The sequence below is a fragment of the Phascolarctos cinereus genome, unplaced genomic scaffold (genome assembly GCF_003287225.1).
Source record: "Phascolarctos cinereus isolate Bilbo 61053 unplaced genomic scaffold, phaCin_HiC Scaffold_5;HRSCAF=322, whole genome shotgun sequence".
In the NCBI taxonomy this organism is placed as follows: Eukaryota; Metazoa; Chordata; class Mammalia; order Diprotodontia; family Phascolarctidae; genus Phascolarctos; species Phascolarctos cinereus.
Genome location: NW_027555958.1, coordinates 247,709,697 through 247,733,826, shown reverse-complemented (window position 1 = coordinate 247,733,826; position 24,130 = coordinate 247,709,697). Strand labels below are relative to the sequence as shown.

Below are 24,130 nucleotides of genomic sequence, written 5' to 3'. Positions count from 1 at the left end.
GAAGTAGGTGGGGCTCCTGGAAGCGCATGCGCCGTTATGGGCGCGCTGGAGGGGGCGAGGGCTCTGGGTGCGCACGCGCACCTTCTAGTATTTGCTTGCAGCCTTCATCATTTTCCCAGCCGAGTTCCATTTCCAATTTCCGCCTGGCACCCGGGCCGGGAGTGGGCAGGTCTGTTGGGTGGCCAGTCCTGCTCGGGGCCTCTCGGTACCCTCGTGTCCTGTGGACTTCCGGGGGAGGCAGGCCTGAGGCTGTACGGAGCCGACAGAGAAGCGTGAGCGGAGTATCCAGGACCCACTTACGTGGTCGGGTGCCTGGGGAGGGCAGCCAGGTGCTGGGGGAGCGGGCGTGCGGGGCGGGCATCTCGGAACCGAGCGTAGCCTGGGGAGACCAGGCTGCAGACCTCATCGGCGTGAGGGGACGCAAATGGGTTATAACTAACATTTATGTGCCACTTCAAGGATTACGCAGCACTTTGCACATATGAATCGATGTTCTCTGCAAAGCGCCAAGTGCTTTTATCATCCTCACATCAGCCCCTGGGGAAGCAGGTTTACACGGGTCCAGAGCCTTGCCCAGGGTCCGGTCCTAACGACTCCAGGCACTGCACTCTATCCACCTAGGAATAGCCGCGAGCCACCTAGCCCCCTTAAGTTCTCTGACTCAGTTTCCTTATCTTTAAATCGAGATAAAATAAGGTCACAGATTTAGAGCTGGAAGGGACCTTAGAAGTCATGAAGTTAATCCAACCTTAGAATTATATTTTGTAATTGAGGTGCTAGGGGTATTGTCAGGATTCAAACCCAGAGGCAATGTGGTGCAGCGGGAAGAAATTCTGAATTTGGACTTGAAGGGCCTGGGTTTGATTTCCAGTTTTGCTACTTACTATATATGTGATCTTCCTGATTAACTTAACCTCTGTGGAATGAAAATCCTAGAATTCAAGGTAGAAGGGACTGCGTTTATTTTTAGATAGAGCATTTATGAAATGCTTACTATGTGCTAGGCACTGGGGATACAAAGATAAAAAATGAAGCTGGTCTTTGTTTTCAAGGAACTTGCATTCTAGCATGGGATGTATAACATAAGTGTATACAGAATAAATACAAGGTAATCTATCCTCATACTCCAAATCTCTTATGCCAGACTGCCCTGCCTGATAGCATTAGTGTTTGCTTTGGTGTATGGGGTGTTCAGGAGGACCAGCACCTCCAGTGAGGTCTTGCTGAGCCCTTTTCAGGGCTGCTCATCCACCTTTAGTGTCTATATTTCAAGCAACTGTGACTGTGGCTTCAGGAAGCTGTAACATTTGAAGTAGCCACACCTGTGTAAAACCATTGCCAAGGTGCACTAAACCAGGTGGGGGGTAACTGAAAGGCCTCAAACCCATTCTTGATGGGATTTCTGTCCCAAACATGTGAAGACTTCCCTGGTGGAATGGGTGGATGAGAACAATTTGTTCCAGTGGGCATGAGGGCAGCTGAAACAAGTACTGTGGAGTGCTTAGAGCTTGCTCAGACATCAAGATGCCAAGGTCATCCACTGCATCCTGTAATGTCACTGTCTTGAAAAACGAAGGACAAACAACAATAGTATTTGCCTTAGTGGGTTAGTTAGGGGAATATAATAAAATTTGTATAAAGTCTTCAAAAATCTTTAAGTGCTACGTAAGTATCAGCTATGGGGCAGTCTGGTAAAGTTGGTCATAGACTCAGGAAGACCTGAATTCAAGTTCCTCCTGTGGCCTCTGGCCCTGTGATGGAGTTTCCTCGACCAGAAGTTTCTGAGTGTTGTCAATGAAATAGCAGGTCGCCCCTATTCCAAGTTTCAGTGAATGAATTTTTTAGTACTGTGCTGATACGAGAAAGTGATTGGATTGGCAGAAGATACCTTTTCCCAATGAAATCAAGTCTAGTACAAAATAAACAGGGAGATTTACAGTTTACAAAGCACAAACACTTCAGTAAGTCCAAGAAAAGTTTCTTTTGGGCACTTTGGAACTAGAAGAGATACAAGTATGAAAAGAGAGGAACCCTGCCCTCAGGAGCAGAGTCTAATTCCTTATCTTTAATATTCAGTGAAGAACAATGTTGGTATTTTTATCTCAGTTTTGCAGATGAAGAAGCAAACCTAGAAAGTCCTTTAGACACTAAGCATTTATTAAACACTTAAAAATGACTTGTTCAAGGTCACATGGCAAGTCAGTAGGAAAGCCAGGACCAGAACCTGAATCTTTAGGTCCATGGCTTTTTTTTTTCCCGTTGTACAACAAAGTTGGGAGTCCTATACCTGAGGAGAAACTATACACAAAAGGGCATAGTGAATAAAATAGCTGGGATTAAAGAAATGAGTGACTTATCACTGAGGAAATAAAGGAAGAGGATTCTTGAGGCTCTTAGTGAATGTCTTTTTTCTCTTCCAGGAAGAGATCCTGGTCCCCTGCCCACCCAGCTTCAATGTCCCACTTGTCTTTGGCCCCTCTTCGGACCAAGTTTTGGGGACTGAAACACCCCCAGAGTATCTCCTGGCCCCACTCTTTCTCCACTAAACCCTATCCTCATGGACTCTCTGTCCCCCAAAGGAATCGGGAACAGAAACAGAAACGACTTCGAGAAAAGCAGGGGGCTTTGGAGGCAGAGACAGCAAAGAAGAGCAAGGTAAGGGGGAAGGAAGGTCTGGGTGGGCTAGGGGATGCTCGAAAGTCTAGTAAATCTTCCCAAATCTTATCAGATTTCTTTTTCAGCTACCAACAAGGCCTAGTAAAAGCTGGACTGCTAAAGAGATAGTATTGTATGAAATCCCTACAGAACCTGGTGAAAAAAAAGGTAACAGATATGAAAGCCTTTTCCTGCCCCTTACTCCCAGTATTTTGGTTGTCTAGTAAAGACATATTTGAGCAAGTTCAGGGATAATAGAATTCTTTCTTCCGTCTCTGCCCCTAGATGTCACAGGACCCTTGCCTCCTACATACAGTCCCCGATATGTTGAGGCTGCCTGGTACCCTTGGTGGGTTCAAGAGGGGTTCTTCAAACCAGAATATCAGGTCAGTAACTAATGTCTGTAGCAGCTATATTGGGCCCTGGGTAAATAAGATCCCTGCCCTCGTAGTGCTCATGATTGTAGGATAATAGATTTAGAGCTGGTAGAGACTGTCTAATTCAACCCTTTTGGAGATCTGAGGCCTAGTTTGATAAAGGTCATACAAGTATCAAGTTGCAGAATTGGCATTTGAACCTAGGTTCGTTGGCTTCAGATCCAGTCTTCTTTTTACTTTCCTGGGCTGCTTCTCCAGTCAGGGCACAAGGAAGACACTAGCACAGGCATAATACACAATGTTACACAGTACGTGCATTAGAGAACTGCAGAACAAAGTGTTACATGAGATATAAAAGGGAGTAAGAGAAGACTTCCTGGAGAAAGCAGTGTTTGAGTTGGGCTTTAAAGGGCGGGTAGGAGGTCAGCTAGCTAAGGAGGGAAGACAGGACATTCCTGGTAGTGGAAGCCGAAACCCAGAGGAAAAAGAACATGGAACCTGTTTGGGGAATAGAGGGCTGTCTAGTTGGGTGGGAGTACAGAAAGTAGAATAAGGCAAAAGAGGCATGTGGTGTTATACTGGAGAGGGCCTTTAATGCAAAAGGCAGAGGAGTTTGAAATTTCCTGGGAAGGCAACAAGGAGCCCCTGAACACGTTTGTACAGAAGAGTAACATGACCAGTTCATACGTGAGCTAGAAGGAACCTCCTGAGTCCCTCTCATTTTATAGCTGAGGAGACTGTGTCCTAATTGATTTGGCCAAGGTCACACAGGTCAGAAGCATCAGAAATAGAATTTGAACCCAGATCTTACGATCATAGATTTAGAATTGGAAGAGACTTTAGAGGCCCAGAGAGATGAGAGGTCTTGCCCTAGGTCACGCTGTTAACGAGGAGCAGAGCCACAATTTTAACAAGTTCTTGTTTCCAGAATTAGTACTTCCTATGCCATGCTCTCTCCCAGGCTGGGTTGGTGTGGGGAGAGAGTGGAGGTGGGAAGACTTGATAAGATACTATTGCAATAATCCCTGTGGGTGATAATGAAGGCCTGTATGAAGCTGGTGGTGGTGACAATAGAGAGGAGGGGATACATGTGAGAGATTTTGTGAAGGTGGAATGGATAGGATTTGCTTGGACACGGGAAGTTAGGGAGAGAGGAGAGCTGGAGAGAGTTCCAAGGTTTTATGCTTGGGAGACAGGGTGGATGGTATTAATTTTGAGTCAGAAATATGAGAGTCAGAAGAAGGAGCTGATTTAGGGCAAAGAAAATAAGCCTGGTTTTAGGCTGAGAAAAGCAATGAAATTGCTAAGCCTTGAGATCTGCAGCTCGTGAGGAATCTGATTTCTGTGCCTTCAAGATCTCTCTCTTCTGCTGTCTGCCTAGAATGTGAAAGCCTTCTTCCCTACAGCACCTCAGCTCTAGAGACACCAGGGGGCTCTCTTGTCCTAGGTAAATACCTTTCCTCGACCTTTCTGCTATTCCCAGCTCCTCTCTGACTTTGTGTTTTGCCGCCCCTCCTAGTCCCAGCTGCCTCAGGCCACGGGGGAGACTTTCTCCATGTGTATCCCACCCCCCAATGTCACTGGCTCCCTGCACCTTGGCCACGCTCTCACTGTGTCCATACAGGATGCCCTTGTGCGCTGGTAAGAGGGAGAGGGGAGTGTGTCTGGCTCCTGTGAGATGGGGCTGGGAAAGTGGGGAGATGAGTCTCTGGGATAACAGGGAGGAGTTGGGTCATGCAGGTACTGAGGGGTCATGAGGATGTTGGGATCAAGTTAAACAGATATATATGAGGTTCTGGGTCCTTCTATCACAGGCATAGGATGCGAGGGGACCAGGTACTGTGGATCCCAGGTTCAGATCATGCTGGCATTGCTACTCAGGTATTTCTTTGACCCATTTCACTCTGTCAAGATATGGGAGATTTCCCTCTTTGAAGCCATTTGTCCTTCTCTCCATCTCTCCTCTTTCCTTACCCCAGGCTGTGGTGGAGAAGCAGCTATGGAAGGAGCAGGGAATAAGGAGACATGAACTGAGCCGAGAGGATTTTCTAAAGGAAGTATGGAGGTGGAAGGAAGAGTAAGTAGAGCTCCCTAGTTCCAGCTCTTCTTTCCCCCATGTTCTATTCTCTCCAGGGTCCTAAGCATCCAGCTTCCCTGTCCTGACCCTGCCCAGTTTTCCTCCCTGACAGTTACGCAGGGGGAGTCACTGTACTTTTTTTCCTGGGAACAGAAAGGGTGTTGAGATCTATGAGCAGCTACAAGCTTTGGGGGCCTCTTTGGACTGGGATCGAGAATGTTTCACCATGGATGCTGTGAGTACCAGATGCTTTGGTCTCCAAAGGGAATGGTGGATTAGGTGATGAGAGAATGCAAACTTAGAGCTGAAGAGCCTGGCATACTTTGGTTGCTAGGAGGGGTGACAGAATGTGGTGGGGTGAGAGCACAAGAGAGAGGAAGGAAAGCCAGGTGTGAACATAGACCTTCTTTCAGCGTTCGTCATTGGCAGTGACGGAGGCCTTTGTCCGTCTGTATGAAGCTGGGCTGTTATACCGGGACCAGCAGATTGTCAATTGGTCATGTGCTTTGAGGTCAGCCATCTCAGATATTGAAGTAAGTGTGAGATTGGGGTGAGGAGGTTAGGGGATGGGTTCAATTTTGTATACCTCGTACCATGTTAGGGGGAAAAGGGTAGTTGGACTTTGGAGCCTCTCAGATGGGATTAGAGGTGGGTTAGGGAGAGGGTAGGCAAGGAAGAATATCAACTAGGAGTCCTTTAAGGCCATGAACACAGAATAATGACATCAATCTTTCCTGATATGCCCAGGTAGAGGGATGGCCCCTGCCTGGCCGAACAGAATTCTGCCCTCCAGGCTGTCCCTACCCTGTCTCCTTCGGCCTCCTCGTTTCTGTTGCCTTCCCAGTAGATGGGGACCCTGGTGAGTTCCATCTATTCTCTTGCCTGACTTAGTGCATCCTAGTCTTTCCTGTTTTTGTCTGTCTATGAGTATCAAGTCAAACCCTTTGGAATCTCCCACTTTCCAGCATGGGGAATGGGAAGGGAGTGGTAGCCTATTCTTCATTCCACAATTAAGATCTTCAAATTAATTAATCACTATGCTTTTATCTGGCTGCTCATCTGTCTGGCATTGGTCACTGAGGGGATACATAAATATCTTTTCCCTATTCTCAGGATAGGGAGATAAGACTGACACCCATGAAACAGAATAATTCAGTGTCAAACTCTGTAGTTTGGACTAGAAGTGCTTTAGGGGGTAAGAAAAGTAGTAAGTTAGTGAGGGGTAGAGCAGTCTTGGTCAATATCTTGGAGGAGGGACTTGCCTTGGGCCCTGAGAGATGGGTAGGGTTTATGGTGAGGACAATAGAACACCTATAGAAGATCCTGCCTCTTCCATTTCACCTGCTGGGAATTTCACAGTTTATTTTGGCTCTGAGAGCAATTCCCAATCCCAGCCTCTCCCACCTGCTTCATCCACTCAAACTACTGGGAATTTCTGAGTACCTGGGCATTCAGAAGACTAAAAAACCCCATCTCCTGGGAGTGCTGATCCCTATTTTACATAGTTACTTTTGAGGAAGCTGTTGTTTAGGATGGGCGCCCATCCCCAATTCTTCTAGGTTCTTCTGGGAAATGAGAAATTGATTCAGGTTTGGTTCTATGTTTCCCTAGACACAGAGATTGTAGTGGGGACTACACGGCCGGAGACTTTACCTGGTGATGTAGCTGTGGCTGTTCATCCTGATGACCCCCGATACATAGTAATAAATGACTGCCTCTACCCATCTGACTTCCTCACACTCCCAGTCTACTTTTACCCCCTCCAAGAGTCTAGTCACTTTTTTTCTTGGCTCCATTTCCTTGTCTCAAGACCACCCTTTATTTTCTTACTGGTCCTGACCCACTTTTTAGAATTGTAAAATTATAGTCCTCTGGAAGAGGAATAAGAGATCATGTGATTGAACTTCTCTTTTCAAATAATGAATCTGAGGTCTAAGAAGCTGAACTGAGGTTCTTACATACTTCATAAGAAACTTGACCAAAGTCATACAGCTAGTTAATGGGGACAAGATCAATACTAGGAGGGGCAGCTAGGTGGCACAGTGGGTAGAGCACCGGCCGTGAAGTCAGGAGGACCTGAGTTCAAATCCAGCCTTAGACCAAACACTTGACACCTACTAGCTGTGTGACTCTGGGCAAGTCACTTAACCCCAATTGCCTCACTAAAAAAAAAAAATCAATACTAGGATCCTGATCTTTTGATTTTGTCTCTGAACTCTCTTCCTTTCAGTTGTTCCCTTTCTCCCTCTTATCCCCAATGCCCTCATTCTCTCTTCCTTCCAACAAATGTGTCTACACCTGATCCATAGAAAGCACTTAATAAATGCTTGTTGAATGACTGACTGATCCTTTCTTCCCCTCATCAGCACCTCCAGGGGCGCCAACTCCGTCATCCACTAAGTGGAAAGCTCCTTCCCCTCATCACTGACCCTGCAGTCCAACCTGACCTGGGCACAGGTTTGTGGAGACTAGGAGAGAGGAAGAAAGCTAGGGGAGGACTAGGGAAGGGGGAGAGAAAGGAGATTAAGGTCACAGGGAAGTCTGGGAGGATAACAAGGAATAGTAGTTTTACACCTTACATTTGTGTAATTATAATTTGCATAAATATTACCTAGAGATAACCATGGCCCCCTTGTGAGATAGGCCAGATAGATACCCATTTTCCATATGAGGAAACAGTCTCATGGTTGTTAAGTAACACAGCCACACGGCTAGTAAGTGGCAGAGCCAGGATCTGAGCTCATGTCTTCTGACTTGAAGTTTGTGCTTCTCCCTACACAGATATGGGGGGGGTAGATTTATGGAACTATAGATGGGGCTTAGGAAGGGAAAATCAGTGGTCTGATTATCTCCTCACTGCTGTTCCCTTAGGTGCAGTGAAAGTGACCCCTGCTCACAGCCTTGTTGATGCTGAGATTGGGGCACGACACAAACTGGTCCCTGTGAATGTCATTGGAGAGGATGGGACCATGGTCTCTCCCTGTGGGGATTGGCTGCAGGTCGTACCACACCTTTGATTTCCCCTCTTGGTTTCTGAATACTACTATGTCCTCTTCCACCCCATAGCCTCCAAACAGGCTTCCCTGTTCCTACAAAGAACTTTTCCTTACAGGGCCTTCACCGATTTGTGGCCCGTGAAAAGATTGTGTCTGCACTTAAGGAACAAGGGCACTTTCGTGGCATTCGAGACCATCCTATGGTACTCCCTATCTGCAGGTAATTCTCTTCCTCCATGACCCACACCTCTAAAAGGTAATGAGGGTGGGAGTAGAGTGGAAAGGACTAAAGTTTTACTAAAGTAAAAGGAGGGTAGGTCATACCACTCTGAGGAAGATATGGGGTATAGGATATGGGGAGAATGGGGATGAAAGAATGAATGGGGCCTCACTTTCCCCTCTGTAGCCGTTCTGGAGATGTGGTGGAATATCTTCTGAAAAACCAGTGGTTTGTGCGATGCCAGAAAATGGGGGAACAAGCTGCCCAGGTGAGACCCAAGTGGGGACACCGCATAAGGGAGGTGGGGCCTTTTGGAACTGAGAACGAGGGAGCCTGGGAGTCCCCTTTCCCGATGAGGACTGTAGTTGATGGTAGCTGGATAAGGGGCTATCTGGTATGGAGGCATGAAGCTGGATATGATGACCTGGGCAGGACCTAGGAAGGGTCTGGTTTGTCCAGTTATGTCCTCTATGACTCTCCCTCTGATTGGGATACTAGTAGAGGATATGTGGACCTTGGAATTATCTTATTTGAGATTAGTTTGCCCCGTGGGACACAAGAACGGGGGTCATTGCCTGAGGTCCCCTTTCTTTGTAGGCTGTGGAATCAGGGGCCCTGTGTCTTAACCCTCCCTTCCATCAGAAGAATTGGCAGCATTGGTTTTCTAATATCAGGCAAGTAAGAGCACTGGTGAGATTAAGGAAGAGAGAGAGAGAGGCATCTAATCACGCTGTATAGTAACTTTTTTTTTTTTGTGGTGGGGGTTTCATCCACAGTGATTGGTGTGTTTCCCGGCAACTGTGGTGGGGACATCAGATCCCAGCCTACCGAGTTGTTGGAAAGGAGGTAAAGGCAGGGCAGGGTGATTTAGTTTCCTCAGGGCAATGGAGAGGGTAGGAAACTGGGAAGTTACTTTTCCAAATTGTCTTGTTAAGTCTTGCCAAACATCCATTCCAAGTTGTTCTTTTGTAGGGAGACAGTGAGGAATGTTGGGTGGTAGGTCGATCAGAGGCAGAGGCCAGAAAGGCAGCTGCAGAACTCACAGGGAGACCAGAGAAGGAGCTTACTTTGGAGAGGGGTAGGTAATTGGGCTGGGACTGGAGGCTTATTTCTGGGTGGCTGAGGAGAGCAGATGCTGGGTTAGGGAAGATGGGGAAGGGTGATTGGGAACTGTGGGGGGAAAATGCAAAGGGGAATAAAGGACTGGAATCCTCAGAAAACTAGATCCCCACTGTTCCTGTTCTCACTCCATCCCTCAGACCCTGATGTTTTAGACACCTGGTTCTCATCTGCACTTTTTCCCTTCTCTACTCTGGGCTGGCCCCAAAAGGTGAGATGGGTTAAGGAGATGTAAAATTGATGACAATAGGGAAAGATGTCATGAGACTGAGGATGCATGGAGGATGGGGACCAGGAGCAGAGATTTGGGGGCTTGGAGGAGAGTGATGGGGCTGGTTGAATTATCTCTTGGTTCTATCTCTTTTGTGTTTCAGACTCCAGACTTGGCTCAGTTCTACCCCTTGTCCTTGTTGGAGACAGGCAGTGACCTTCTGATGTTCTGGGTGGGCCGAATGGTCATGCTAGGGACACAGCTCACTGGACAAATTCCATTTCCCCAGGTAACCTCTCCTCCAGTTCCCTGTCCTCCTTTTCACAGCTGCCTAACTGAAGAGAGGCAGCGTCTCTCTACTTCTCCCATGGATCTTCTCTGAAATCCAAGGAAAGGGGATTTCAGGGCATGCACTTCCCAGACCTCTGTCCCTGTGCCCAATTAACTCCTTTCATATCCTTCACTTCTCCTGCCTAGGTGCTTCTTCACTCCATGGTTCGGGATGGGCAGGGCCGCAAGATGAGCAAATCTCTGGGGAATGTGCTCGATCCCAGGGATGTTATCAGAGGGGCAGAGCTACAGGTCAGGCTGAACCAAGGGTGGGGAATTTTGGAGAGGCAGGGATGAGTTTTGAATAAGAGTGGAGGAACTTGTGGTGGGGAATTGGGGCTAGGAAAAAGATTCTGTGGAGCAATAGGTGAATCCTCAGATAGAAGCCATGTATATTGTCCCGTAGGTGCTACAGGAGAAGCTGAAAGAGGGAAACTTGGATCCCAGGGAGCTACAGATTGCTGCTGCTGGACAGGTAGAGAGAGACCCAGGTGTCTGCTGCTCACCCTTCCCCAAGCTGTATGTATATAGAAACACAGGCATCTTGAACCTCTTCTCCTTTGCCTGCCAGCCCTTAGCCACCTTTTCTATTTTCTCTGCTTCCAGAGAAAGGAATTCCCTCAAGGAATCCCTGAGTGTGGTACGGATGCCCTGAGGTTCATCCTGTGTTCTCATGGAACACAAGGTAAGACCAGGGTAGGCAGGTTGGGGATAGATTCTGGAGATAGAGAAGGGAGATTGACGAAGCCAACCCTCTGAACCTTCTCTGTCTTACAGGGGATGACATAAACCTGTCTGTCTCTGAGGTCCTGAGCTCCCGCCATTTCTGCAACAAGATCTGGAATGCCATGCGATTCATCCTCAGTGCTTTGGGAGACAGATTTATACCCCATCCCACTGAAGAAGTGGGTGTTGGTTGTATTGGGGGAAGATAAAAGGGAGTCATGGTGGAGGGATCAGTCGTCTGGTTGTCTAAGTTGTTGAGCGCTTTTCTTGTCCCGTAGCTGTCTCCCTCATCTGCCATGGATGCCTGGGTCCTCAGCTGCCTGGCCCTCACTGTAGGGGAATGTGAGCGAGGCTTCCTGGCACAAGAGCTCTCTCTCATCACTCATGCTTTGCACCACTTTTGGCTCCATAAACTCTGTGATGTTTACTTGGTGAGCCTAGGAGGAAGAAGGCACCGAGGCGGGGTGGCATTTTCCTCTGTACTTGTCCTTCCCCTAAGTTCACGTCGGATCTCATGGTTTTCCATGATGGAGCCCTCTTGGGACATTGAGGAGAGAGCGAAAAACACCATTTGGTATTTGTTTCTTTTCCCCATTGGATTGGTTCTTGGGAGCCTACATATGAGATTCCTCCCCTCCCATCTCCTACTCTGCCCCTCACCCCCCACCCTCCCTGCAGTTGCCTGAGAGAGAGGGAAGAGAGGAATAGTCACACAGATGGATTCCTGAAAGATTGAGGCAGAGGAGCAGGAGAAAAATCTGAACCTGTTCATCTTTACGAATATTCTTCCTGGGACCAATGAGAGAACTGGGAAGTCAGTCTAGTGTGCTCTGGGGGCCAATGTGGGCCACTGGAATACCTAATACATAATACTAATATGTAATTATGTACCCTACTTAATCTTAACTGACTCTTCAAAAACATGATTTCAGGCTAAAACAGCATGGGGGAGTTGTGCAGTTAGTCCACAAAGGAAAATATTCTAAATGCATGTTCATGACCTGTGTGACTTTGGTGGAGTGGCCACTGGGCCTCAGCTAGACTAGATGATCTCTGAAGTAGGTCTGTTCCAACTCTAAACTCCATGACCCTGTGCTTCTGTCATTGTCCAGTTTGTAATAAGCAGTCAGCAAGGTTTTGAGAACTTATGGTTGAGGTTCTTTATATTGTATACATGACACTTGTTGTGGAGTAGGTTAAACTTAGCTGGAGAGGAGGGGATGATTCTTGGCAGAGTATTCGACGGTGGATCATTCAAATCACACAGTAGCTCTTCCCTGACCTAAGATCCCAGGGAATGGTCCTAGAGCCATCTTGAGACTGAGTCACCCATTGGGGAGGGAGGGGGAAGGAAACTGCGACCATTGTTTTGAGGTATGGAATTGGGGTGGGGGGTAGTGAGGAATAATTGGGGGACCTAGCCAGAGGAGGGAAGTGACTCTGGAGTCCTCCATAGCTGACATTGGCCCTTAATTTCCAGGAGTCAGTGAAACCTGTGTTGTCAAGGTCACCCCAAGCCCCTGGACCATTGCAGACCCTGTACTCCTGTGCAGATGTTGGGCTTCGTCTCCTTGCCCCACTCATGCCCTTTCTGGCTGAAGAGCTTTGGCAGCGATTGCCTCGCCAACCAGATTGTACGCCAGCTCGAAGCATCTGTGTTGCCTCCTACCCCAGTGCCCAAAATCTGGTGAGCCACATTCACTTCAGTGTGGTGCAGTCAAGGATCCTAAGTTCTGAGTCGCACTTTTCCACTAACATATTGTCTATAAAATTATGAGGATGGACTAAGTAACTTCTAAGGTCCCTTCTATTCCTAACATTCTGTAAGTTAGTCTCCTTGGCTTCAGTTTTCTCGTCTGTCAAATGACAGGTTTGGACTAGATGTAAGAAAGGAGGTTCCTTTCAGAGCCACAGTGTTCTGTGGTTCTCTGTATTGGGGAGGGTCTGGGTAGAGTAGTGGAAGTTGTTGGGGGATAAAGGATCTTCTGGAAGTGTTGGTAGCATCATGTGTCATACACATGTAGAGCATCTTCTCAAGGTTAGCTTATTATACTACTGTAGTATAATAATAATAACCTTCTTTTAAGTTTTATTATCAGACGGTTTTGTGGTTTGTTATTATGGAGCCTTCCAGAGTTGAATCTTTTAGATGCTTATTTGCTGCTGTAGGTTCACTGCCTGTCCAGGGTCACTGGATTACAGTATGGTGGGGCCACAGGGATCCCTTGAAGAACATAATTGACCCAACCTAGAATTCTGTCTGACAGCTTGACAAGCATGATTGGTCAAAGAGCAAGGTTGTTTTCTGTGATGTCTCCCACAAAAGTTAGGGAAACATCTTAGTTTTCCTCAGTCATTAGTTACAGATCTATCAATATTTCATTTAATGTCTTGAACCTGGTTTAAATCTTTTCTGTGTAATGGGGTATGAGTTCTAGGTTAGAGAGCTGACAAAGTGAGACATAGTCACCTGGCCTTGTAAATAGGCAGTAGAGGGATAGGGAGACAAGTTCATTCTTTAGTAGGCTCTCACTGGCACTCACAGACATGTGGTCTATGGTTGGTCCAATTCCCACAGGAGCATTGGTGTCAGCCAGAACTGGAACAGCGATTTTCTCAGGTTCAAGAGGCTGTGAAAACACTAAGGGGCCTCCGAGCCATGTACCAGCTCAGCAAGGCCCGGCCCCGAGGTGAGTATTGCCCCTGAATACCTAAGTCCTTGAGGGGAGAAGGGGTTGGTGTGTGAGAGATGAGAACTAGAGATCTCATCACACATGGGCTGCTGAAGGGTGTAGAGGCTATGATAAGGGGAGCGACCAGATGCCTAATGTTCTTGCTTTTAAGTCTCCTCTTTCCCCATCATCTTGCCCAGTGTTATTGCAATGTTCAGAGCCCAAAGAGCAGTGTCTCTATGAAGAGTTCCTGGAGCCACTGGGCACCCTGGCCCATTGTGGGGCTGTGAGCTTCCTGCCCTACAATAAGGCATCCCCCCAAGGCTGGGCCCAGGCCTCACTCAACAGTACCACCCAGGTCTACATGGAGCTGCAGGTGAGGGTGGGAGAGGGAAGAAAAAGGTTTGAGAGTAGTGGCAATTGGGTGAGTAAGGAATAAGAAAGAAAGAGATGCAGGGGATGGATGGGTTAAGCAGAAAGAAAAGAAGAATAGAAGGTATTATGGATGGGAAAAAGAAGATATACTGGTAGACGTTAGGTCTGAGATATCTAATCCTGTCCTTTCCCCAGGGCCTGGTGGACCCTCACCTCCATCTTCCAGTCCTGCTTGCCAGAAGACAGAAACTCCAGGGACAACTTGATAGCCTTACATCCCGGACCCCAGTTGAGGGGAGTGAAATGATGCAGAGAGAGCGTAAGGTGAGTTCTTGGGAGAGTGAGACAAGATACCTGTGGTCCTTGGGGGAAGGTGGGCAGAGAGGCCAGATATCTAGATTATCACCTTTTATCTCCCCAAGGTCTCTTCCCTCCTCTTGGAGCTATCAAAGTTGGACCAGGCAACCTCTCACCTCCGGCAGCTGATGGATACAACTCCTACAAAGTCATGAATTCTACCTGTATGTCCCTTCCCTCTACCAGACCTGTCTCTGGGTATTGCTGGGTCAGGGTGACCAAGTCCTGGGGGAATCCTGTGGGACATTCATAATTGTCACAGCCTCCCTCATCCCCCTGCCTTTTTTGCATTCTCAGGAGTAAAATAATTTAAAATATCTTTTTTAAACCAAGGCATCTGTCTGGTGCCTTTTTTGTTCTTCTTTCCAAGTGTTGTCTTCTTTGCTCTTCAGTTCCTTTGAAAAGAATTCTACCTAATCTTGGGGCTGCTTTTGGTCTTGGGGTTGGGGGTGAGATTTGGAGTCCACACACCTAGGGGTGAGGTGCTGTGGGAGTTAGTGCCCCAGGCCCCCTCTTCTCTCATAAGGCCAGAGGGCTTGACCACGTGCTGGCTTCTCCAGGCCTTTTCACCAATCCGGTGGTATCAGCTCTTCAAACAACTTCCCGGGAAAAGAGGGGAGAGATTTTTCCCGGATCTAGGGACTACAGTGAGGACCAGATTAGGGAATACTTAGCTCCAGGAATGGGGTGTGGAGCCCAGAGTATCAACTGCTTCCCTCTCCCCCCACCACATGGGTGGGCTGGTGGCTCGAGTGTGTCTGTCCCAAGATGTCACACACATTTAGAGCCACAAAAATTACCTTCAATACTCAATACAATTTAGGATTTTTCCTGCTCCTAAACAGTCCCCCAGAGAGTCAGTGGGCAAGCTTTTGTTAAGCTCTTACTCTCCACTTGTGCCTATGCCAAAAACTGGAGAGATACAAAGAAAGGCGAAGCCACAGTCCCTGTCCTCAGGGAATTCACATGCTAATGAAGAAGGCTAATACCCAGGAACACCCAAGATAAGGGGTAAATAGGAGGTAAACGGAAAGAAATGTTTGGGGGTGGGGGTGGGGTGAACTGGCCTCTTGAAAAAGGTGGGATTTGAGCTGTATTTTGAAAAAAATGCCAGGACTAAATCAGAAGAAAACTTTTTAAATTATCAGGACCAACTACACAGTTATATATGTTAACCAAACTGAGAATAATAGGGAACTCACAAACTATGTAGTATAAATGTAATAAAATATAAACTATGTAATATAAAATAACCCAAACTAACAAAATTTATTAGGACTGTACTTGTTGCATAAAAGGAATATGGTAAAGTGTTCTTAATTTTTGAGAATAATTTGCGTAGCATTAGCGCTAATTGTTTTTTTAAAAGTTTGATAGAATTCTCCTTTGAATCCCATCAGGAGCAGATTAGTTTTCCCTTCTGATCGTTCTTTTACAGCTAACTCTTTCTTTTTCTGAAATTACAGTGATTGAAAAAGAAAGATGTAGATCAATGGGACAGACTAGATGAGAGAGTAAAAGACAATAGAACTCAATAGCCCAGTGTTCTATAAACCAAAAAACATAAATTACTTAGGAAGGAGCTTCCTTTTTGAAAAACTGCAGGGGAAACTAGAAAGCAGTTTGGCAGAAATTAGTCTTAAACTATATACTATATTCCACAGTACATTCTAAATGACCTTAATATTAAAGATTATTCTGTAAAACAATTGGAAGAAAAATGTCATAGACCTCATAGCTATTGGTAGGAAAGGTATTCTTAAAGGATAAAGGTGATTACAATAGGTAACTAACTTCATGTGAAATTGAAAAACTTCTGCATAAATGAAATTAATACCTAGGTCGAGGGAAATGGTTCAATGGGGGGGAAAAAGTTTTTGTATCAAATTTAAATTTGTATCAAAATCAAATTTGTGAGGTGATAATGAGTTTTTTTGGACGGGTTGAAATGTCGATAGGGTAGCCAATTCAAGATGTCCAAAAGGCAGTCAGTGATGTGGATCTGGAGTTTAGGGCTGGGCATATAGATCTGGGAATCATTGGCATAGAGATGATAACTGACTCGTGGGAACTGACCCCACCAGGACAGAGCCTTGTGGGATACTTAGTTAGTGACTGTGACCTGGAGGAAGATACAGCAAAGTAGACCAAATGAGAAGTCAGAGAGGAGAGAACTAGGAGAGAGAAGTATCACAAAAGCCAAGAGAGAAGAGAATGATTGGTATCCAAAGCTTCAGAGAAATCAAGTAATATCAGGGTTGAGAAAAAGCCATCAGATTAAGCTATTAAAACAAAAAATTTGGGGGGGATAGGATTAACTTTGGAGAAAGCATTTTCTGTAGAATGGTGAGGTTGAAAGCTAGACTGCAGAGGATCTAGAAGACAGTGGAAAAGAAATGGAAGCAGCTAACAGCTTTCTCAAGGAGGTTAGCTGAGAAGGAGAGAAGGCATGCAGGACAGTGCCTAGCAGGGATGGGTGGGGAAGATCAGGTGTGTTTTTAGGAAGCAGAGAAGGAGCCAGTCTCTCTTTAATAGAGATTGAAAATGAGAGTGTAGGGATGATAGTGGGGGGCTTTCTGCTGGAGAAAACAGAAGGTGATGGAGTCATGGCAAAGGGAAGGACCACTCTTTCTGTAAGACAGGGATGAAAGAGGAGATTATAGAAGATGTTTTAAGTGATTTGAAAAGGAGAGAAGAGGGAGCTTTGGGTGAATAGTCTCAATTTTTTTTTTTTACTGAAGTAGTTCAGGTCCTCAGCTGACAGGGTGTGTGGAGGGGGGTGGGGTACCAAGAGAAGCTTAGTATAGAAAGCCAAAGGTTTGGAATAGTCACTGTGGTGAATGGAATAGTAAACTGATTAGAAATGGGGATAGGGGTCATAAGAGGTAGGGAAAGATAGAACAATAAGAGATTATGATCAGATAAAGGAATTTAGAGTTCATGAACTTGGAACACTTGTGAATGAAGCCATGACAATCTCTATGGGAAGCTGAGGGGTGAAGTAGTAGGTCGTGGTAATTGAGTAGCTAGAAAAAATGGGAAGTTAGGATATTTGAGTTAGCATTAATATGGACTGAAGTCTCCTAGTATGAGGGCAGATGTTGGAGACTGGGAGGAAGGCAGAGAGAAAGCTTGTGAGCCAGGCACTGAACACACTGAGGAAGGTCAGAGAATGTTCTGTGGGTTGATACATAACGGCCACCAAGATCTGTATTGGGCAATAAATTTGAAAAGCATGAACTCCAAAAGAGGACAGATTGCTTAGAACAAATTGAAGGTGGTAAAGAGAGAGTTTGGAAGTAGCCATGAAGTATAAGGAGTATTCTGACTTTCCAGTCATAATTGATGATTTGGGGGTAACAAAGCACAGACAGAAAGGGTAGCCAGGGGTGCCTTGTCATCTGGAGGAAGCTAGGACTCAGTGACAGAAGATGGAAGAAGTGAGAAAGGAAAAAAATTTAAGGTAAAAGAAGTTACTTCTGGAGCAGACATTTCAGAGAGCATAGTTGAAGGAGTCGGTAGACCTGGAAGTGGAACATTGCAGGTGTGAGGTTGAGGAGGATGGATAGCTGGAGATGGGGAATGGGGTTTGGACATCAGCATGAAAGAGTCCAGAGTCACTGTGATAGGAAGACTGTAAAGTGTGGGAGTATGCTAACCGCTGAGGCATGAATCCAGGCAGAGTACTGAACATTGGAGAAAGATCTGTTGAGGGAGGCAATGATAACAGCTCAGTGTGATGGCGGACTGCTTTTCAAAACTGGATTGGGATATTTTTTTTCCCAAATCCAGAATTGAGGAGGCCAGATGTTCGAATCCCAGAGGAAAGCTGAGATTAAAGAACCACATGGCTGCTGTCACACCTTTTATAGTACAGGGATCATGGGCTAGAGGGGATGTTGGTTTCTGATGGGAGCTTTGGGAGATGGCAGAACTGAAGAAGAGTGGGTGAATGTGATGGACAAGGGCTCCCTTATTGCCTGTAGTAAAACCTATGGATGTACACATGGAGATACACATGCGTAAATGCTCACCAACATCGAGAGCGTGCTGTTTACATTGAGGCAGCTTGCTATAGGATTTGGACTTGGGAATCAGAAAGACCTCATTTCAAATCTTGTGTCAGACTTGTACTAGTGTGTGATCCAAGGCAAGTCACTTAATCTCTATCAGCTTCAATTGCCTCATGTGTAAAATGAGGGCCTGTAACATCTACTCACAGGAGTGTTGTGAGGATCAAAGGAGATTACATATGTAAAGGCACTCTGAAAGCCTTAAATCACTACATACCTGTTAGTGATGATTATTTACGTGACAGACAACGCTGCCCCACTCTCCCATCCCCATTCTTTTGCCTCACCTCTGTGGAATGTCACCTCCTTTATCTGTTCTCTTAGGTTGTGCCTTTTCCATCAACCCTTCGAAGCTAGGATATTGGAGGGAATTCTTATTTCAAAGAATCCTCCAGTCACTTGCATGATGGCAGATGTGGCCCAGGAACTAGGTATTTATTCCCTCAGTCCCTGGCTCATCCTTCTAGCATTCCAGTTCTTCTCTGAGATTCAGTCATCCACCCCCAGCATGATAAAATGGAAGAAATACTGTACTTAAGAGTCAGGAGAAAGATGGATTCAAGTTCCAGCCCTGCCAATAATTAGCTGTGTGATCTTTGGCAAGTTACTTGAACTCTGTGTACCTCATTTTCATAGGAATGTAGGATTTATATCTGGAAAAGTCCAGTCCAGTCCAACCTTTTCATTTTACAGATTAGAACACTGAGGTCCAGTGATTTGTTCAGGATCACACAAGTGGTAAGTAATGGCTGCTATAATTTGAACCTAGGCTTTTTAAAATTCAGGCCTCTTTCCTTTTTACAATGCTAAAATGATGAAACAGTGCATCCAAATAAAACTGAGAAAATGATATGGCATATAATTGTAATAATTTCAACATGACCTATTTAAATAAGTTATTGATTGCCCCAAATGGAGAACAAATGAAGAAACAGATCTCAACAATTGTAACAATTTCTTACAGATGTCAGCATTACCAGGAGATCACAGCAGCCTAGAAAAATTGCTTTTTGCTAGCAAACGCTCAATCTCCTTGCCAAATGAAGAGATATTGCAGCCAAGAGCAACATTAATTTAGAATTTAGAACGTGTAAAATTATGTGGAGGATGGTGGAAATTGGTGATCAAGAGGAGTAGAAAAAAGGAAAACAAATTAAAGCTCAATGAAAGAACTAATTAGCAAAGTCATCTGGAGTGGGGTGGGGGGGAAGAGTCTGTAAAGATTTTTCCAACAAACTTTTTACTATGAATAAAAAAAATGGGAAAGCTAGTTGTACCAAAAGAGGAGGTCTACTCAAGGTCTGCTTGACGGTATTGAGAGATCCATTCTCAAGGTATATGAAAGAAAAGATACAAATATCCTGGACCTTATTAGTTAAAAAGGTGAAGGAGAGACTATCAGTAACTGATCCATCAGCATCTACTTTCCCATCTACATACAATTTTTTGTGGTTTGTTTTTATTTTTAGGCAATTGGGGTTAAGTGACTTGCCCAGGGTCACACAGTGTCAAGTGTTTGGTCTGAGGCCAGATTTGAACTCAGGTCTTCCTGACTTCAGAGCTGGTGCTCTATCCACTGCGCCACCTAGCTGCCCCTTTAAAAAAATTATTTATTTATTTGTTTGTTTTAGGCAATTGGGGTTAAGTGACTTGTCCAGGGTCACACACCTAGTAAGTGTCAAGTGTTTGGGCTGAGAGTGGATTTGAACTCAGGTCCTCCTGACTTCAGGGCTGGTGTGCTATCCACTATACCACCTAGCTGGCCCCATACAATTTTTTAATGACAATAATCCTATATATGCCTCAAGGGTATTGTTGCTATGGATGTTAGAAGAGAACAGGCACCAAAAGAGAATCAGTCAACCAAGAAAACAATACACACAATGACCATAATAATATAAGCAGAAAATGCAGATTCATTAAATTGACCAATCTTCTTGAGAACAGATTTCTCTCTCCTACAAAGAGGAAGGGGATGAGAGGCAGGTGATTTGGTGAGTTTTGTTTAACTTTTTCTGTGTTAGGGCAATGGGGTGTTTTGGGAAATTGCTACCACCAAAAGCAAACAGGAAGGGTTTTTGTGAACAAAATTGGAACAAATACAATCAAACAATGAAGCCAATGATATGGAGAATACAAGATGCCACTGTGCATATTTGTTGGCTTAAAAAAAAAAGCGTTTGCTTGGGGAGAGCAAAGCACTACCTTAAAAATTCTTCCGCACAAGTTGGATGTCTCCTGTGCAAATGTCAAAAGTGCACAGAAGATGTAACAACAATGACCTTGTTCAGTGGCTCTCTGATTATTACTATCACCTGAAGTGTAAAATAGAGTGAGAGAGACTTGTCAAACTGTCCAGTCGAATAGGTGGATCATGAGGTCATAGGTTTAGGGCTGGAAGGAGCCTTAGAGGGCATCTTCATTTTTCAGAGGAAGAAAGCAAAGCCCAGAGAGGTCATTAGCTTTCCTAGGTCATACAGGTAGCAAATAGCAGAGCAGGAATTTGTACTTTAGTCCTCTTGATGCCCCATCAAGCCCTGCCTCTGTCCTCCAAATGCTCCTGCCTGCAGATGCCATTGTTCTGATTCTATCAGTCTCCAACACTTGAATGAGAAAAAGTTATTTTAGCTTCTGGATTTTCTCCTTCCCCTCCTCTCTCCCAGTGAGAAGGCAAGACAAACAAAGCCCATTACATGTAATTGAATTCATGCAAATCAGATTCCCAAGTTAGTCTCCTTCCTCCTTCCTCTCAAAAAAAAAACAGGAGAAGAAAATATGCAGCACTCTGAATCCATCATCTCTGTAGGGAGGGGGATGGCAGTTTTCATTATGGGTTCTCTGGAATTGTGGTTGGTCATGGTGTTGATCAGCATTCCTAAGTCTTTCAAAGCTGATTATCTTCACAATATTATTGTTATTGTACAATTGTTCTCATTCTGCTCACTTCACTTTGCATCAGTTAGTATGAGTCTTCTCTGTTTTTTCTGAAGCCATCCTCTCATCATTTCTTACAATATGGTATTCTATCACTTTCCTAGAACATAACTTGTTCAGACATGTCCCGATTCTTTACCACCACAAAAAGAGCTGCTATAAATACTTTTATACATTTGGATCCTTTTGTGCATATGGATTCCTTTTCTTTCATCTTATTAGGTTAGAATCCAACCTCGTAGTGGTATCTTTAGGTGTAAGGGTATGCACAGTTTAATATGTTTATTTGGGCATGGTTCCAGATTGCTTTTTGAACCAATTGTATGCATTAAAGTACCTGTTTCCTTTTACACTCCCACCTCCCAGCATTTGTCACTTTTATTTTTTGTTAGCTTAGCCAATCTGATGAGTATGAGATGATATCTTAGAGTTGTTTTCATTTACATTTCTGTCATTATTAGTTACAACTTTTTTCATATGGCTATTGGCAGCTTTGGTTTCTACTTCTGAAAGCTGACTATTTATACCCTTTGACCATTTATTAATTAGGAAATGGTTCTTTTTCTTATAAATTTGACTGAATTCCTTATGTATCTTAGAAATCAGACCTTTATCAGAGAAACTTGATGCAAATTCCTCCTTCTCTTCTAATTTTAGTTGCATTGGTTTTAAATGACACATAAATTACTCTTAAGATTTTTGGCTTAATTATCCACACTAGAAAAGCCACACATGAAGAATGCCTGTTGTGCAACTACGCCATGAACAACCTGTAGAATTGGTCCAACAGTACACACATTCTAAACACATTAATTACACCTTAAGCTTAAAACTCAAAGCCTTATAGATTCCAGTAGTTAGTTACTAAGCATTTATTAAGCACCTACTATGTACCACACACTGTGCTAAGAACCAAGGATGCGAAAATAGCTAAAGGCAATCAATCCCTAACCTCACAAAGCTCATAATCTAGTGGGGAAAGACAGCAAAAGAATATGTATAAACAAACTTTGTACAGGATAAATAGGAAATAACAGGGAAGGCACTAGAATTAAGAGGATTTGGGAAAGGCTTCCTATGGAAGGTGGGATTTTAGTGGAGAGTTGGGAGGAAACCAGGAGACAGAGATGAGGAAGGAGAATGTCCCAGGCATAGGGAACCACAGAGACAAAAGATAGGAGTGTCTTGTTTATGGAACAACCAGGAGGTGTGTCACTGGGTTAAAAAGTAAGATGCAAGGGGGCAGCTAGATGGCGCAGTGGATAGAGCACCAGCCCTGGAGTCAGGAGGACCTGAGTTCAAAGCTGGTCTCAGACACATAACACTCAACTAGCTGTGTGACCCTGGGCAAGTCACTTAACCCCATTGCCTAACAGAAGCAAAAAAAAAAGTAAGATGCAAGGTGTGAGAAGACTGGGAAGGTGGGAGGGGTCTACATCATGAAGGGCATTGAATGGCAAACAGAGCATTTTGTGTTTGCTCCTGGAAACCATAGGGAGACACTGGAGTTTGCTGAATAGGAGAGTGACATAGTCAGACCTGAGCTTTAGGAAAATCACTTTAGTGGCTGAATGGAGAGTAAATTGGAATGGGAAGAACCTTAAGGCAGGCAGACACACCAGCAGGCTATAGGGATAGTACTGTAGAAGCCAGAGGGATGCCGCCATCAAAGAACCAACTGTGGATGGACAAGTGGACCCAGAAGTGACCAGGAGGAGAATGCCTTTGCTTTTAAATGACTCCCATCTTTACCCCTAAGCTTAGACCAGTCTTAAACAGTAGTGTTATGCCAGTGGAAAAACTTCACAGTGTGTTGAGTAGAGAGTTGTCCTCAAAAGTCAGAAAGACCTGGGTTCAAGTTTTGCCTCTGCTGCATCTGGGTTGTATGACCCTGGACATGGCACTTAGCCTCTATTGTCCAGAGTCCTAGGCAACTCACTTAGGATATAAACCGCAGAGAAAGTGCTGGCTTACACTGGTAGAGAAAATTCTTCCCCAGGACCTCCCTCCATTGATGATCATAATAGCTTTTGAGGTTTACAAAGCCATTTACATAACATTATTTCATTTGATCCTCTCTACAGCCCTGTGAGGTGTTATTTTTGTCCCCATTTTACAGATGAGAGAGAGAGGTTAAGTGACTTTCTCAGGGTAATTCAGTTCAATTCAAAGTGCTGAGGATACAAATAAGCAAAAGAAACAGTCCCCTGCCCTCAAGGAGTTTACAATCAAATAAGGGAAGACCACACAAAAGGAATCTGAAAAATGGAGCAAAGAGGGGACCAAGGGACGTGTTCCATGTCAAGCAAAGCAGCTGGTGGAGAATGGAGTTACCAGGAAGGTTGAGTTGTTCAGTTGTTTCAGCCCTGTCTGACTTTTCATGACACCCTTTTGGGGTTTTCTTGGCAAAGATATTGCAGTGGCTTGTCATTTTCTTCTCCAGCTCATTTACAGACGAGGAAACTGAGGCAAACAGGGTTAAGTGACTTGCCCAGGGTCACACAGCCAGCATGTGTCTGAGGCCAGATTTGAACTAGGATCTTCCTGACTCCAAGCCTGGCATTCTGTCCACTGTCCTAGAACCCTCTGTAATTTTATTTTTAATTTTATTTTTTGGCTAGGCAATGGGGTTAAGTGACTTACCCAGGGTCACACAGCTGGTAAGTGTTATGTGTCTGAGATGGGATTTGAACTCAGGTCTTCCTGAATTCCAGAGCCAGTGCTCTATTCACTGCGCCACCTAGCTGTCCCCTAGAACTCTCTGTAAAGGAAGGCTTTGGGAGGAGTTTAGTGCTCTGCCCTCCAACCCTCCAGTCAGAGGGAAGAGGCAATTGAGGATGAGTTAAGAGAGTGTTAAATACATAAAAAAAAAAAGCTAGGAGTATTGGGCAGAATTTGAACTCAGGTCTTCCTGACTCCAAGAGGTCCAGCACTGTATGCTCTGATCTACTTAGCTATTCCTTAAATCCCTAGTCTAGTTTAAAAAAAAAATCTTCCAAATGATATTA

The 24,130-nt window shown here is 44.9% G+C and overlaps 1 protein-coding gene across 6 annotated transcripts; it reads left to right on the top strand.

Moving 5' to 3' along the window:
- The first annotated feature begins 34 nt into the window (after nt 1-34).
- VARS2 (valyl-tRNA synthetase 2, mitochondrial) lies at nt 35-14,447 on the top strand. 6 transcript variants are annotated; one of them, XM_078155488.1, is made up of 30 exons: nt 36-169; nt 2,421-2,655; nt 2,742-2,823; nt 2,941-3,041; nt 4,552-4,673; nt 4,847-4,913; nt 5,012-5,109; nt 5,263-5,344; nt 5,523-5,642; nt 5,857-5,968; nt 6,721-6,809; nt 7,476-7,566; nt 7,981-8,108; nt 8,222-8,325; nt 8,512-8,593; nt 8,923-8,999; nt 9,102-9,171; nt 9,298-9,403; nt 9,585-9,655; nt 9,819-9,944; nt 10,133-10,237; nt 10,392-10,460; nt 10,592-10,670; nt 10,763-10,890; nt 10,990-11,142; nt 12,192-12,398; nt 13,290-13,401; nt 13,584-13,759; nt 13,954-14,082; nt 14,181-14,447. In XM_078155488.1, exons 2-30 carry the CDS (start codon nt 2,455-2,457, stop codon nt 14,268-14,270), a joined length of 3,177 nt encoding a protein of 1,058 aa, XP_078011614.1. In that variant the 5' UTR covers nt 36-169; nt 2,421-2,454; the 3' UTR covers nt 14,271-14,447. The 6 variants fall into 6 exon arrangements, with proteins under 6 accessions (XP_078011616.1, XP_078011614.1, XP_020829825.2 ...); XM_020974166.2 differs by having other exon boundaries at nt 36-272; XM_078155491.1 differs by lacking the exon at nt 36-169 and adding an exon at nt 172-329.
- The last annotated feature ends 9,683 nt before the right edge of the window (nt 14,448-24,130 follow it).